Source organism: Alnus glutinosa, chromosome 8 (assembly GCF_958979055.1).
Source record: "Alnus glutinosa chromosome 8, dhAlnGlut1.1, whole genome shotgun sequence".
In the NCBI taxonomy this organism is placed as follows: domain Eukaryota; kingdom Viridiplantae; phylum Streptophyta; class Magnoliopsida; order Fagales; family Betulaceae; genus Alnus; species Alnus glutinosa.
Window position 1 is genome coordinate 5179859 of NC_084893.1, and position 13025 is coordinate 5192883.

Below are 13025 nucleotides of genomic sequence, written 5' to 3' on the forward strand. Positions count from 1 at the left end.
TTTGGAGTGATCAATCATCACTTTAGAGTCGACGACTACACTATTTGACGTTAACTTTTTTTTGGCTTTTCTCTTTGCTTCTTCGAGATGACTTTGACGTGGCTCATTTTGAGCCACTTATTACGATTGCAAAGGGATCTTAATCCAAAGATATCTCTAATTTTCGCACTTACGTTGTGTCAATATGAAGTTACATGTTAAGATTGCAATAACATGACAGCATTCATGAATCATGGTAATGGTACAACACCATAAGCCAATATATATTATTTGTGAACTTTTATAAGTCACCTCAAATGTGACACGTGTAAAGATATCATCGAGGAAGTCTTGCACGTACGGTCGTTGATCAAAATTCATGAGAAAAAACTGAAAAAAGGACACTTTAAAAATGTTTTTCTTTCCCATGAAATCACAAAATGGATTCACGTGGTGTCCTCCATCACCCATGTTCATGCGTACAAACGTGGACTACATGACAAATATTCTCAATACCACGCATCTTTTTCTTAACCCAACCACCCTCAATTCTTGGCTCCTTTGCCCACTTCTCCTAGGATTGCTTTTCCCTTTTTAACTCCAAATAAATTAAAAATAAAAATAAAAATAAAAAAAATATAGCAAATGATTCAAAACACAAAACATTCTAAATTACTTTCATAATTATAACACATCGCAACTAAAAAGCATTGTCAAACGAATCCTTATTCACTTATTTCCGATTTGTTGGAGGACGGTTTTTCTCAAAATTTGGTTCTCTGATTTAGTTTACGTCAATCTCATATAAGTTTCACATGCATTTTTAAGGAAGTAATGCTATTTACCACAATACTATTTCACTATACTGACGTTGTTAAAGTATTTATTAAATGATTAAATTTACCTCTTTCTATAAGCTTAAACTTTTAGGACAAATAGTGATTTAACATGTGATCAAAGTCAAAAGTCATGACTCATGAGTTCAAACCTTGCTTGCGTCATTTGCCTCCCATATTGATTAAATTTACCTTATTTTAGGACAAGTGATGATTTCAATAAAATAATGGTGTGGTATATATCATTACTCTTTTTAATTACATATACTTTTAAAAGAGTGATATTATAAATCACACTTTTATCCCACCATTATCACATACGGCTGATCTAGCATTGTCAACCAGTCCTTAATTAATTTATTTTATTTTTAACAATAACTTATTCACATTGTCACACCAACGAAATGAAATAAAAAATTGTAGTTTCTAGCCTTACTCGTTTTAAAAATATCAATTTATTAAATTAAAATTAAAAGAATTTCTTCCTACCAATCTAAAGGTACGGGGTAAACTTGATGCTTTAGAGAAAAGCATATACTTTCAAGTCATTTGATGTTCTTCATGATAGCATACCAAACAAGTAGGTCCATGACACCTAATGAGAAAGCTATATATATATATATATATAGATTAGGCAATTCAATTACCTTTCACCTAAAAATTGTTTAATTCTTTTACAAGATTAAAATTATTCACCAACCCTCATCATGTACGGCTAGGTGAGTTATCGTGCACTAAAAGTTTGATTAATCTAAATTATTGAGCCTTAGGTCACCATATAAGGACACATGCTATTTTATCAAGATTACGTACCCTAGCATGTGCATGTCCCCCCCAAATCATGCCTTCTCTTGTGGGATGTTAAAACTCCCAAACTTATATCAAGTTATTAATTAATGTGGAAGTTTTTATCATGTTTGTTACAATCAAATTTAATTAGGAAAAATTTTATTTATAACTTTTGATCTTCTATCACATTTTCAATTAGGATATCTATCTTTAAAAAGTGTCAATTTAGGGTATTCATTTTTCTATTTTTTTTTTCAATTCAACCATCCGTTAGAATTTTTCGTTAAATCCTGTAAAAATTCATAAAATACGCATCATTTTTTAGAAAAAGAAAAAAAAGAAAAAAATTGCAATAATTTAGATGTTGGTCAAAATTTAACAAAATTTGCAAAAATACCCATGCCTAAATCTTTGAAAATTTTATAGTTTTTTTTTTTTTTTTTTTTTGGAATTTTGATAGAATTTAATGAAAAATTCTAACGGAGTGTAGAAATTGAAAAATAGATACTCTAAATTGGCACTTTTTAAAGATGAATACCTTAATTGCAAAAGTGATGAAAGATCATGGGTTATAAGTGAAGTTATCTCATTTAATTATTTAGTAGTTGATATGGTAAGTGCAATGTCTACGGCCACTGACCACTGTAACCCCCTCCCCTTCCCCAAGGCCAAGTAACGGGATCACTAGCTAAATAATCTCGACATTATCAAGATAATAAGCAATCCTAAACTTTTTAGATTAGGATTCTCTCCATTTTTATGGTCCATATAATTAGATTTAACATATTTACTTGTATATATATTATCACATAATGGATATATTGCCACTTCATTTAATGGTGAATAATGTCATTGGCTATCTTTTTATTATTCTAAAGTCGTTGATGTGACTTTTAAAATCATCATTGGATCAAAATCCAATAGAAATTCATCCAAAATTTAATGATAATTTTAAAAGTACGTTATTTTTGGAGGATAAAAAGATAGTTTCCAACAATACTCTTTAATTATACCATGTATACCGTGAGATGCCGGTCAGATGGAACCAAACAAAATATTGACCGTAAAAATAGTTCATCTAAATTTCCTTTTTAATTACTGTTTATCTCCTATTCAGGCCCATAATGTTGTGGCCCTTGATCTTTATTTTCTTCTTCTTCTTTTTTTGATTTTTTTTTAAAAATTTTCTACATATATGGCAACGTGGCACTTCAATCCTGTTCTTACTCGAGAGAATTAAAGAAAAAAAAAAGCACCCAAATATAATACTCGTCATGTGTATTTTGTAAATTTATCATGCATTGGATGCATCATGCATCATGAACACCTGTACCCGTGGATGGCATGCCATAACAACTAGGTTAAAAGGTGTTTAATAAAGTAGTTTAGATGACGACACTAGTTAATTAAATAGTGACTGATCAGCCTGCATGTACGGACGACACTAAAGAAATGCCAAAATGCTGTACCTTTTGGTCCTTCTCTAGTTCTCTTCGGGGTGCATAAGGGACACTCTACTTTTTGGCACATCTACCATGCTTTTATCGATCCAGGCTGGATTAGGTAGCATGGTTGTGGATGATTCTCGGACAAGCATTATATGCATATAATAAATCATTCAAACAGATATAATGTTCTACTTAATTGGATTCAAACCAATCACTTTTTCATATATATATATATATATTGATTTTCTTCTTTTCTTGTTACAGAGTAATGTTAAACACGTTGGTTTGTTAAAACTTTTTAGAAAGTTTTTTTTAAGTTTTTGGTTGAAGAATTATTCTGATGTGATGTAAAAGCGAAAGTAATTTTAGAAAGTGTTTTATGCTTGGAGTTAGGGTTGTTAATTTTTTACACGACCTATGAATCAGACACGAAATTATAAGGTTAAGATTTATGCCAAACGAGTTGACCCGTTTATGACATGATTAGCTAAATGGTTTGACCTAAATGGGTTGTTGGGTCGACCGAATTGCCCTAAACAAGACACGATAACCCGTTTTGTCAGTCTTATTTGGAGTTGATTGTTATTGCTTTTACTTTTTTATTAAAATGTAAGAAAGCAAATTTGTTAATATGGCTACTAACAGAGACCTTTGCTGTTGTTAGAGGGTGTCTGAGAATGTGCTCACCGAATAAGCTAAGTTGGAGTTTTGGTTTAGAGGTTTTGTTGCTACATATCTGAATTCTTTCTTTGAGTTGGTTTGATTTTGTGAGTTTGTAGTGAAATGTAAGTAGTAGGGAGTTTCTTTGATGTGCCTATGTTTGATGAGAAGTATTTAATTTTGTTTGTTGGTTTTAATGAAAGATTATTCATCCACATAAAATAATAATAATAATATCAAAAAACAGCATCGTCAAACGGGGTTACTGATGTGAAAAAACAATTCTAACTCTATAATAATTAATAAATTTCACAGGTTATAATATGTTTTTTTATTAACATATGTTGCTCTAAATTTGAGTCTTTGCATTTTTGTTAGTGATACCCTAATAATTAAGTTTATCAAACCATTTTAATTAATTAAACAGGACTAATTATAAATCCTCCCTCTTTTCCTTACAAATACTCATTCTAAAATGTGGACAAATGGCAGGAAAAGTAACCGCAATTAACTGCACATAAAGATAAAGGAGGCCTAGATGTGGAAGAAAGGTTATAATAATGGTGAAAGAGTTCATCGAAAGTAGTGTGAAAGAGAAGAAGAGAGAAGGGAATGAGAGTGAGTGACCGTATTACGGAAGAGGACCATACGGCCTGTCCGACACACGCGGATACCACCCCCCCCCCAACCCCCTGTGCCCTCTGCTCATGGGCCCCACGTGTCCTTCCCCTCTTCAATCTTCACACTACCGTTACCAACTTACCATACACCAAAAACCAACCTGCCCTTTCCCTCTTTGACCTAACTACCCTTCCTCCCCTCTTCAGGCTTTGTAAGATGGGTTTTTCAACAACAGACTCAATATAAATTATAACAATATAAAAATAATTACAAAAGGTATGAAATTGATTATACAAGTGAACCGATTCTTTCAAGATGATTAGCAAAATGTGTAGAGATTAAGGCGAAACTATTTGTTTCTTCTTCGAGGCTATGATGGCATCCATGGTTGTAGAAAGGCATAGTTGTTGAACTCAAAGCCTAATAATGATGGCATCCTTCAAGAATTGGGCATGTTTGGCAACGATTAAGTGCATAGTTGATACCTGTTGTTCCATTGTTGTTTTCTTTTTCTAATAAAGAAATGTACTTAAAATTAAAAGTGACAACTAATAGGTGTATTTCCAAGTTTATTAACTTGATATCTTTGTCCATCTACCCTAACTACGGAGAGAAGCCACCTCGTAACTTGTGGCGATGGCCGAACACCCCTTCAAGTGAGATGGTAACCCAATCACTTTCTAGTGGTAGTGAGCTTTCTCTCTTATGGGTCACCTTCTTCTTCTTTTTTTTTCTTTTTTTTTTTGGTCTTTCGTTTGAGTTTTATTTTATCTTTTTCTTTTTTATTAGGCGTTAAGCTTATGAGACATTTTATATCCAAAAATTATGGTCCTTTATAATATAAAGTTATAATTATAATTTTATTTTCTATTTAGACAATTATATTCTTACGTTATAAAGGACCAGCTCGTTGCTATCCTCATGCAAAGAGAATAGGGTACTCACTTATTTGTGAGATGTCGATGTTTTACCAAAAGCCATTTTTTTAATGGTAATAAATACCAGAAAGGAGGAAGGGATATACCAGTCAAATCAGCAGTCACAAAAGGGCAGGTTGGGCAGAGAGGCAGGGGTCATTTTCAAGGAAGACCCGTTTGTCTCCTCAGGAGTGGATCTTCGCACGTTATGAATGTAGAGACTGTGAGGGAAAACCGCCAGTTCTTTGCATATGCTTTCGGTGCATACCAGAAACACCAGCTACAACATCCCAACCCACTCTCTTTCTCTGTCTTCTTTGTTTTCATCCTTAGCCTCAAGCACTAACAAGCTTTAACTTCTATGCGCGTGTGTCTCTGTGCAATTATGATCATGCCATAGCTTTGTGTTTGGAAAAGCAGAAACTTTTTTTTTTTTTTCCAGCTATGTTTCATTCAAAGTGGTGGTTTATCTATCCATTCTGTTTCTCTTTGTTCGCTATAGAGTTTAGACTCCATATCTGAACAAAGTCTTATCCTTTCCTTTATAAAGAAGCTTTTTGTAGTAGTAAATGAAAGTTAAATACTCTTACGTTTTTTGGTAGGTTTTTATTTATTAATATATTTTTTTTAAAGATTTACAAGAAAAAGAGTGTTTTTATTTTTATTTTTTTGCTTGTATATTCGAAAAAATTCAAGTTCTGGATTTCATAGAGGATGTGCGAGCCTGAATCCCGTTTGTCAGTGCTTGGATGTTGGAAATTCCGAAATGTAGTGGAATGAGAAACTGTTTGAGCTAGCTAGCAAGTTCCTTTATTTTATTTTTTCCCTTCTGGAGTTCTGGGTCTTTTTCAAATCAAGTATTTAGAACACATTTGCGTCTTTTTGGAATGTGCATTGGGTTCAACACGCTGGAGGGGGTTCTGATTTGAAGGTTTTGATGAGTTTTGGTTCAGACCCATGAAGAATTTCTACTGGTTTAAACAGATTTCCAACAATGGGAAATCTGGCAGGAGGCTCTCGCTCGGAGAGTATAAGCGGGCGGTGTCGTGGTCCAAGTACTTAGTGTCGTCGGGTGCGGAAATAAAGGGGGAGGGAGAGCAGGAATGGAGCGCAGATATGTCACAGTTATTCATTGGGAGCAAATTTGCCTCAGGGAGGCATAGCAGGATCTATAGGGGGATATATAAGCAGAGGGATGTGGCTATTAAGCTGATAAGCCAGCCGGAGGAGGACGAGAACTTGGCTGCTATGCTTGAGAAGCAGTTCATTTCGGAGGTTGCTTTGCTGTTTTTGTTGCGGCATCCCAATATCATCACTGTAAGCTCTGTTTCTTGAATGGTTTGTTGCATGCTTACCTTTATTTTATGCTCTCTGGTCCTGCATTAATTTAATGTTATGTTATAAACCAGAGAAATTTAGTGCTGTGATTTGTATTTTGTATTCATAGTACTTGATAATCCCACCTTGTAACACCCCCTCCCTAAAACCCAAAATTGAACCCAACATCACTGGGCTTAAACTTCTTGACTTCTTGTTGGGTTGCAAATCCTAATTTTCTACCTAATGGTGTCAAGAATTTTGTTTTCGTTAGAATGTTGGAGATAAAATGCCAACTTTACCTTTCCTTGGCAGCATCAACGTTGAGTTAAATCACAAGAGCTCGTAATGTGAAGTGGCAGCATCCTTTGTACTTTTGAGGCAAATAAGGTGGAACTTTAGCAGTAGTCAAAGGGTTTTCAAATTAAGAAACTACGTTCTTTTTGAGGTTAGGGATTTGGAGGTGGGGTTGGGGCATGTGGAGTCTATCTCTGTGCAGTGAAAGTGGACCATAAATACTGCAGTGATGCAAGGGATTTGAATGCTGTAATTATTTTTTCTGAGCCTTGTTAAAAGTAATTCATCATCTAATGAAATGTTACTAGTGGATCGGGTCTGTCTTATTGACTTTTCGGTTCTGTTTGTTTTAGTAGTCCATTATCTAAGGTTTTGCTTGTTTTATTAATTCATTATCTATTTGTCTTATCATTATCATTATTATTATTATTTAATTCGTTCTTTTGATGCAAAGGGGCAAAGCACCCCCAAGGGGGAAAGGCCCTTCCCTATTTGGCATGTTGTGGGCGAGCAGGGATTCGAACGTCTGACACCGTAGTTCATAGCTACGTGCTCTAATCCTCTGAGCTACAGGCCCCATCCCGTCTCAATTTGTCTCATTGACTTTTTTTTTTGGATGAATGTGTCTCATTGTCTCATTGATTCCTTCTACAAGCCTGAAATCTCGATTCCTTTCTTTCTGAGTCCAGCCATATTTCCATATCATCTCCCCCCTATTTGCTTTGCTAGCTTCCTTTAATAAGCAAGTTGAATGAGCCTTCAAAAATAGGTGCCTATTTTTGGTACTTTTGGCTGCCAATATGCATTAGAGCCGTTAAAGTAATATGTTTAGTCCCATATTTTGGAGACTAAAAATATTAAATGATTTTATGAATTATTATCAACGGATCAAAATTCTTTAAAAACTCTATCTTGTATAGTTTTACAGTATCTAATAAAGTCTAGATGTCATTCAATGAGGCATCTCTTGCCCTGCTCTTCCTGCAGTCGACAACAATGGGTAGCTTTATAGTACCAAGCATCCTTTCTTTCTGATGTTTGAGACAAGTCTTGAAATTTAAATAAACAGCTGAACATTATTAGGATTTGATCACTCTTTCTGACCACTTTGTACCTTTTCTACTTTCTTCATGAAGTTTATTGCAGCTTGCAAGAAACCTCCCGTGTTCTGTATCATCACTGAGTATTTGGCTGGGGGATCATTAAGGAAATACCTCCACCACCAGGAGCCTCATTCTGTTCCACTCAACCTAGTTCTGAAATTAGCCCTTGACATTGCACGTGGGATGCAATATCTTCATTCTCAGGGGGTACTTCACAGGGATCTGAAATCAGAAAATCTACTGCTAGGGGAAGATATGTGTGTGAAGGTAGCAGATTTTGGTATTTCATGCTTGGAGTCTCAGTGTGGTAGTACAAAGGGTTTCACAGGCACTTACCGTTGGATGGCTCCTGAAATGATAAAAGAAAAGCAGCACACAAAGAAAGTTGATGTTTACAGTTTTGGCATTGTTCTGTGGGAGCTTTTAACTGCATTGACACCATTTGACAACATGACTCCAGAACAGGCTGCATTTGCAGTGTCCCAAAAGGTACGCACATGATGAATTCCATTAATTATTATCGTATTTAAAACAGCAGTGGTGTTTGTAAGGCTGTTGTTTTGTTTTCTGGTTTCTGGTATTCAGTGAGTGTAGTCTGAGCTGTAGTTTTGGTTTGGTTGTTAGTTTTGCAGAGTGGTGAGTTTTGCTCCCTTGTTTGTGGGGTGTATCCAGTGTTTACTGGAGTGATGTAATCTGTTGTGTTTGATTTATAAATGCATTGATTCATCCAACAAAAAAAAAAATTATTATCTTATTTATATCAGCATGCCCTATATATCCTATATGGCTTTTAAATATCATAAATGAAAGGCATCCAGACATCTATATGTGTGGCCTTTAAATATCATAAATAAAGGAATTCAAACTTCAATAGGGCTTGTTTGACAACATTTTTTATGACATTTTTTGCTTTTTAGCAAAAAAGTAAAAGCATTAGCAAATAACTCAAAACTACTTTTACCTTTATGTTACATCACAACTAAAAAGCAAAAAACACCCTCTAGTATATATATTTTTTTATTAAGTAATAAATTTTATAAAAAAAAGCATAAGGCGCCCTTACGTACACAGGAAGTATACACTGGAATAAACAAAACTGCCCACAAAAAGAAAAACCCTCTAAATTTTTTTTACCAAATGAACCCCATATCTGTGATTAGAACCTAGGTCCTGAAACTTTCATGGAACTATATGTGGAGGCTATATCTTTTTTCTTTGGTAAGTGAATGGAGAGGTATTGCACACATGCAACCAGTGAAATTTGAAAAATGAGAAAAACAAAGAGGATTGATTAAATACCAGTGAGTAAATCAGCCTGAGCTGCAGTTCTGGAGTAAGTCACACAAAGAAATTTGATAGCCTTTATGCTGAAATCATTTTGGACGTGTCATTTTGGAAAATTTGGTAGAAATATATTTTTGTTTTTCCACTTACATTGCATAAATTAGATAATGATACAAGATATCCCAAATAATCTGCTAAACTTAATGTTTGTAGTAAATTTCTCATAAACAAATGGACTTGGGCATATTTTTGAGATTCCATGTTGTATATTGTGTTTACAATATTGTTCTAGTTGATAAAAACTAGAATGAGGAGAATTTCTATGCTACGAATTATTTAAGTAATGACGTAGATTATGGCCTATTCTGTGATCAATTAACACATATGTAAATAAGAAAGATGTCGGATATAAGAACCAGGTTACTTATGGAGAGTTATGTGTGTGTGTGTGTGTGGGGGGGGGGGGGGGGGGTGGGGGGGGGGGGGGGGGGGGCGGGCTTTAGGTTGTGAAATTTGTCTTTACAGTTGTAATATTTATTTAATTGAAAGTGCTCTACTAAGAAAACGTTATTATTTGATTCTTCTTTCATTCTCATTTTCTCCCATCTCTTGGATTGGTTTGACTGGTAACTGATATTATGAAATTTAATTGTGTACATATTGAAGTTGCTAACCTATATATTGTCGAGGCATTGAAACCCGAAGAAGAATATATAACAAGAAAGCTTGACTGAAAAGCAATTCATATCCTATGCAACACTGAGTTTTAATCCTCTTATGCAAAAGCACGAAAACAAAAAGTAATAGACTTTTCTTCCAGATTGTTCTAGATTACTCAAGGTATCTGCAAAAGGGAACCATATTTTCAAGCTGCAATTTTTTTTTTATGAATAAAAAAAAAAATTGGATAAACTTAAGACACTTATTTAAGAAGGTACCGCATTTTAACCACACATTAATTATTTCTTGTATGCCTGCTATGTGCATGCAGCTTTTTGCTGATCTTGTCTTCATTTCAGTGATAATTCAAATATTATATAAAATATCATTTTCATGAAGTTTTATGTAAACAAACAATATATTAAACAACTTGTAAAACTCAGACTGTATGATGGGTTACATCCTTTATAATTTTTTGTCTCCAATATTCATCCACAAACCAATATATTCCTCACATGCATGGTGGGGTGTCATATGCTTGCCCTTGAGTTTTGTCCAATTCATGTGGGACTAGCTGTTTTGGCCATTCTTATCCATGCAGGACACGCCATCCCCAAATTGTAGTAAGACTTATAATATGATATAATGTTATCCACATTCTAGAAGCATCAATAAGCATGATCCTTGCACTTTAAGGCATTTTGTATCTACTTGCTTTAAATTCAATACATAGCTCTCTCTCTCTCTCTCACACACACACACACACATCTAGCAAGATGGCACAGATAGTTGAATTTAATGTTTATCCGATGCTTAACTTGCAATTAGAGAACCTTCAACATGTTCTAATCATCTTCTGAATCAAAACAGACACAAAATAACATCTTATATGACACCGCATAAAGTTAAGTACCAATGAGTGGATTATTAAGGTGTTGCATGGTAAGTCTCATATTGGTTCCTTAATTGGTGAAATTGAGCTTTATCAGTGATTTCAGGAAGCTCCAATTATAACTTCTCAAGTTCTTTTAGAGTAATAGAGTAGATGAGACTAGCACTTTGTTTTGGTCATGACAAATGGCATTGCTGCGATCTAATAGCACCTTGTGGTGTTGAGGCATTGCATGACATGGGCCTTGACGAACGATAGGGATTTGAATGGAGAAGATTTATAATACCCTAGAAAGTTAAGCCCAATGGATGGATTATAAAGGTGTTGCCTGGTGTTAAGTCTCATATCGGTTCTTTACTAGGTGAGGCTAAGTGTTATAAGTGATTTCAGAGAGCTTCAATTGTAACTTAACTAATCATTTTGAAGTAATGAAGTGGACGTGACTAGCACTTTTCTTGGATCATGATATATAATATTACTAGGTGAGACTGAGTTTTATAAGTGATTTTAGAGAGCTTTTCCCTGTATCTGTTTCGGGTACAAGTACCCTTTTGTTGAAGGTCGTTCGAGCTTTTCTTGGGAGTATGATATGGGTTACTTCAGTGTCATAGCGCCTAATACTCGAACATTGGCTTGAGGTACTTTCTCTACTCCTTAAACTATAACTTGAGTAGTTTTTTTTTAGAGTAATAGCGTAGATGTGGCTAACACTTTTCCTAGATCGTGACAAATAGTATCAAAACAACCTAGTAACATTGTGTGGCATTGAATCACTGCATGACGTGGACCTAACGAGAACATTAGGGATTGTGACATCATAGAAAATTAGTCCCACATTAAGTAAGTGGGTGAATCGCCCACATTGAGTGGGTGGATTATGGTTCATTACTTGGTGAGATTGGACTTTACAAGTGATTCTATGTAGCTCTAATTATAATTTGACTAGTCATTTTAGAGTGATAGTGCAAATGTGACTAACGCTTTCTTGGGTCATGACATCTTATATTTTTGTTTTAGCTTTTGTAGTTCATTTTTTTTATTACAAGCCTCTATGGAGCAAATACAAATTATGGCTCCAACAAGCTGTAGAAAGTAGAAAAATCCATGTTTGGCAACCATTAAATATGGTAATAGTGCTATGATTATAAATAATATCTATTAGAAAGCTACACAGTTTGCAGATCTGTGACTGCTCATTGTTTTGGACCACTGGCCTTGTGGTCCAGTGGTATCTGTGCCATACCCCACTAGAAAATATTAGAGGTTTCACTTATTATGAGGATCTTTTGGGGGTAACTATAGGCAGCCCCCTTCCCCACTGTCTCCATAATAAGAGAAGTAAAAAGAATTCAGACTTTTTAGGTTTTAGTTTATCATAACCATATTAATGTTTTAGTTCATTTGTTTTTTTCTTGGGTCTTTGTGGTTTCATTTCGATATCCAATTCCTGGAGTTTTGGGGAGGGATATGCATAGGATAATTTTAAACTTAAATTTGCAAACATCATCTTCTGACAAGGTTTATTTTTAGTATGCAAACATCATTAGTTTCTTATATATTGAACATGCTTGGTGCTGTGCAGAATGCAAGACCACCATTGCCACCCACCTGCCCTGTGGCATTGAGTCATCTCATCAACAGATGCTGGTCAAGCAATCCAGACAAAAGACCACATTTTGACGAGATCGTTTCTACCTTGGAGAGTTACGGGGAATCACTTGAGCGTGATCCTGAATTTTTCTCATCCTTCAAACCCTCCTCTGATCACACTCTTTCGCGATGCTTACCAAAATGTATTGCCCGCCATGGATCTGCTTCTTTAAAAGCTTAGTCCCTCTTCTTTTACTACCTATGATGCAAAAGTGTGTCATATATTTGTCTAGGCTTTTTTATGTTCATCAGTTATGATTACAAACTGGTCACAAAACATTTTCCATTCTTGTTTCTTGTTTTGTGTGTCTTAATGCAGTTCCTTCCTTTGATATTATAGTGCTCATCTCTCCATGGTTCCTTCTCACTTCTCCCAAAAGGATTACTTTGAAAATTTGAAACTTATTATCCCCATGGTTCCTTCTCACTTCTCCCAAAAGGATTACTTTGAAAATTTGAAACTTATTATCCGTCCGAAACGAATAATGCTATAAAGAAGTCATCTTTGTGTCCTCCCAAATGTCACGGGACTATTAAACTCACTATTGAATTTAAGATAATTAGAGAAAGGC

The 13025-nt window shown here is 34.8% G+C and overlaps 1 protein-coding gene across 1 annotated transcript; it reads left to right on the forward strand.

Annotated features, from left to right (window-relative positions):
* Positions 1–5381: 5381 nt before the first annotated feature.
* Positions 5382–12790, forward strand: LOC133874559 (serine/threonine/tyrosine-protein kinase HT1-like). The gene is made up of 3 exons (XM_062312410.1): positions 5382–6567; positions 8001–8456; positions 12386–12790. Exons 1-3 carry the CDS (start codon positions 6208–6210, stop codon positions 12632–12634), a joined length of 1065 nt encoding a protein of 354 aa, XP_062168394.1. The 5' UTR covers positions 5382–6207; the 3' UTR covers positions 12635–12790.
* Positions 12791–13025: the final 235 nt, after the last annotated feature.

Bases quoted from the DNA above. Each gene is read 5' to 3' on its own strand.
- LOC133874559 (XM_062312410.1), top strand. From the start codon at position 6,208: ATGAAGAATTTCTACTGGTTTAAACAGATTTCCAACAATGGGAAATCT. The intron at 6,568-8,000 runs GTAAGCTCTGTT...TTCTTCATGAAG, and splicing joins GGCATCCCAATATCATCACT to TTTATTGCAGCTTGCAAGAA. The intron at 8,457-12,385 runs GTACGCACATGA...GGTGCTGTGCAG, and splicing joins CATTTGCAGTGTCCCAAAAG to AATGCAAGACCACCATTGCC.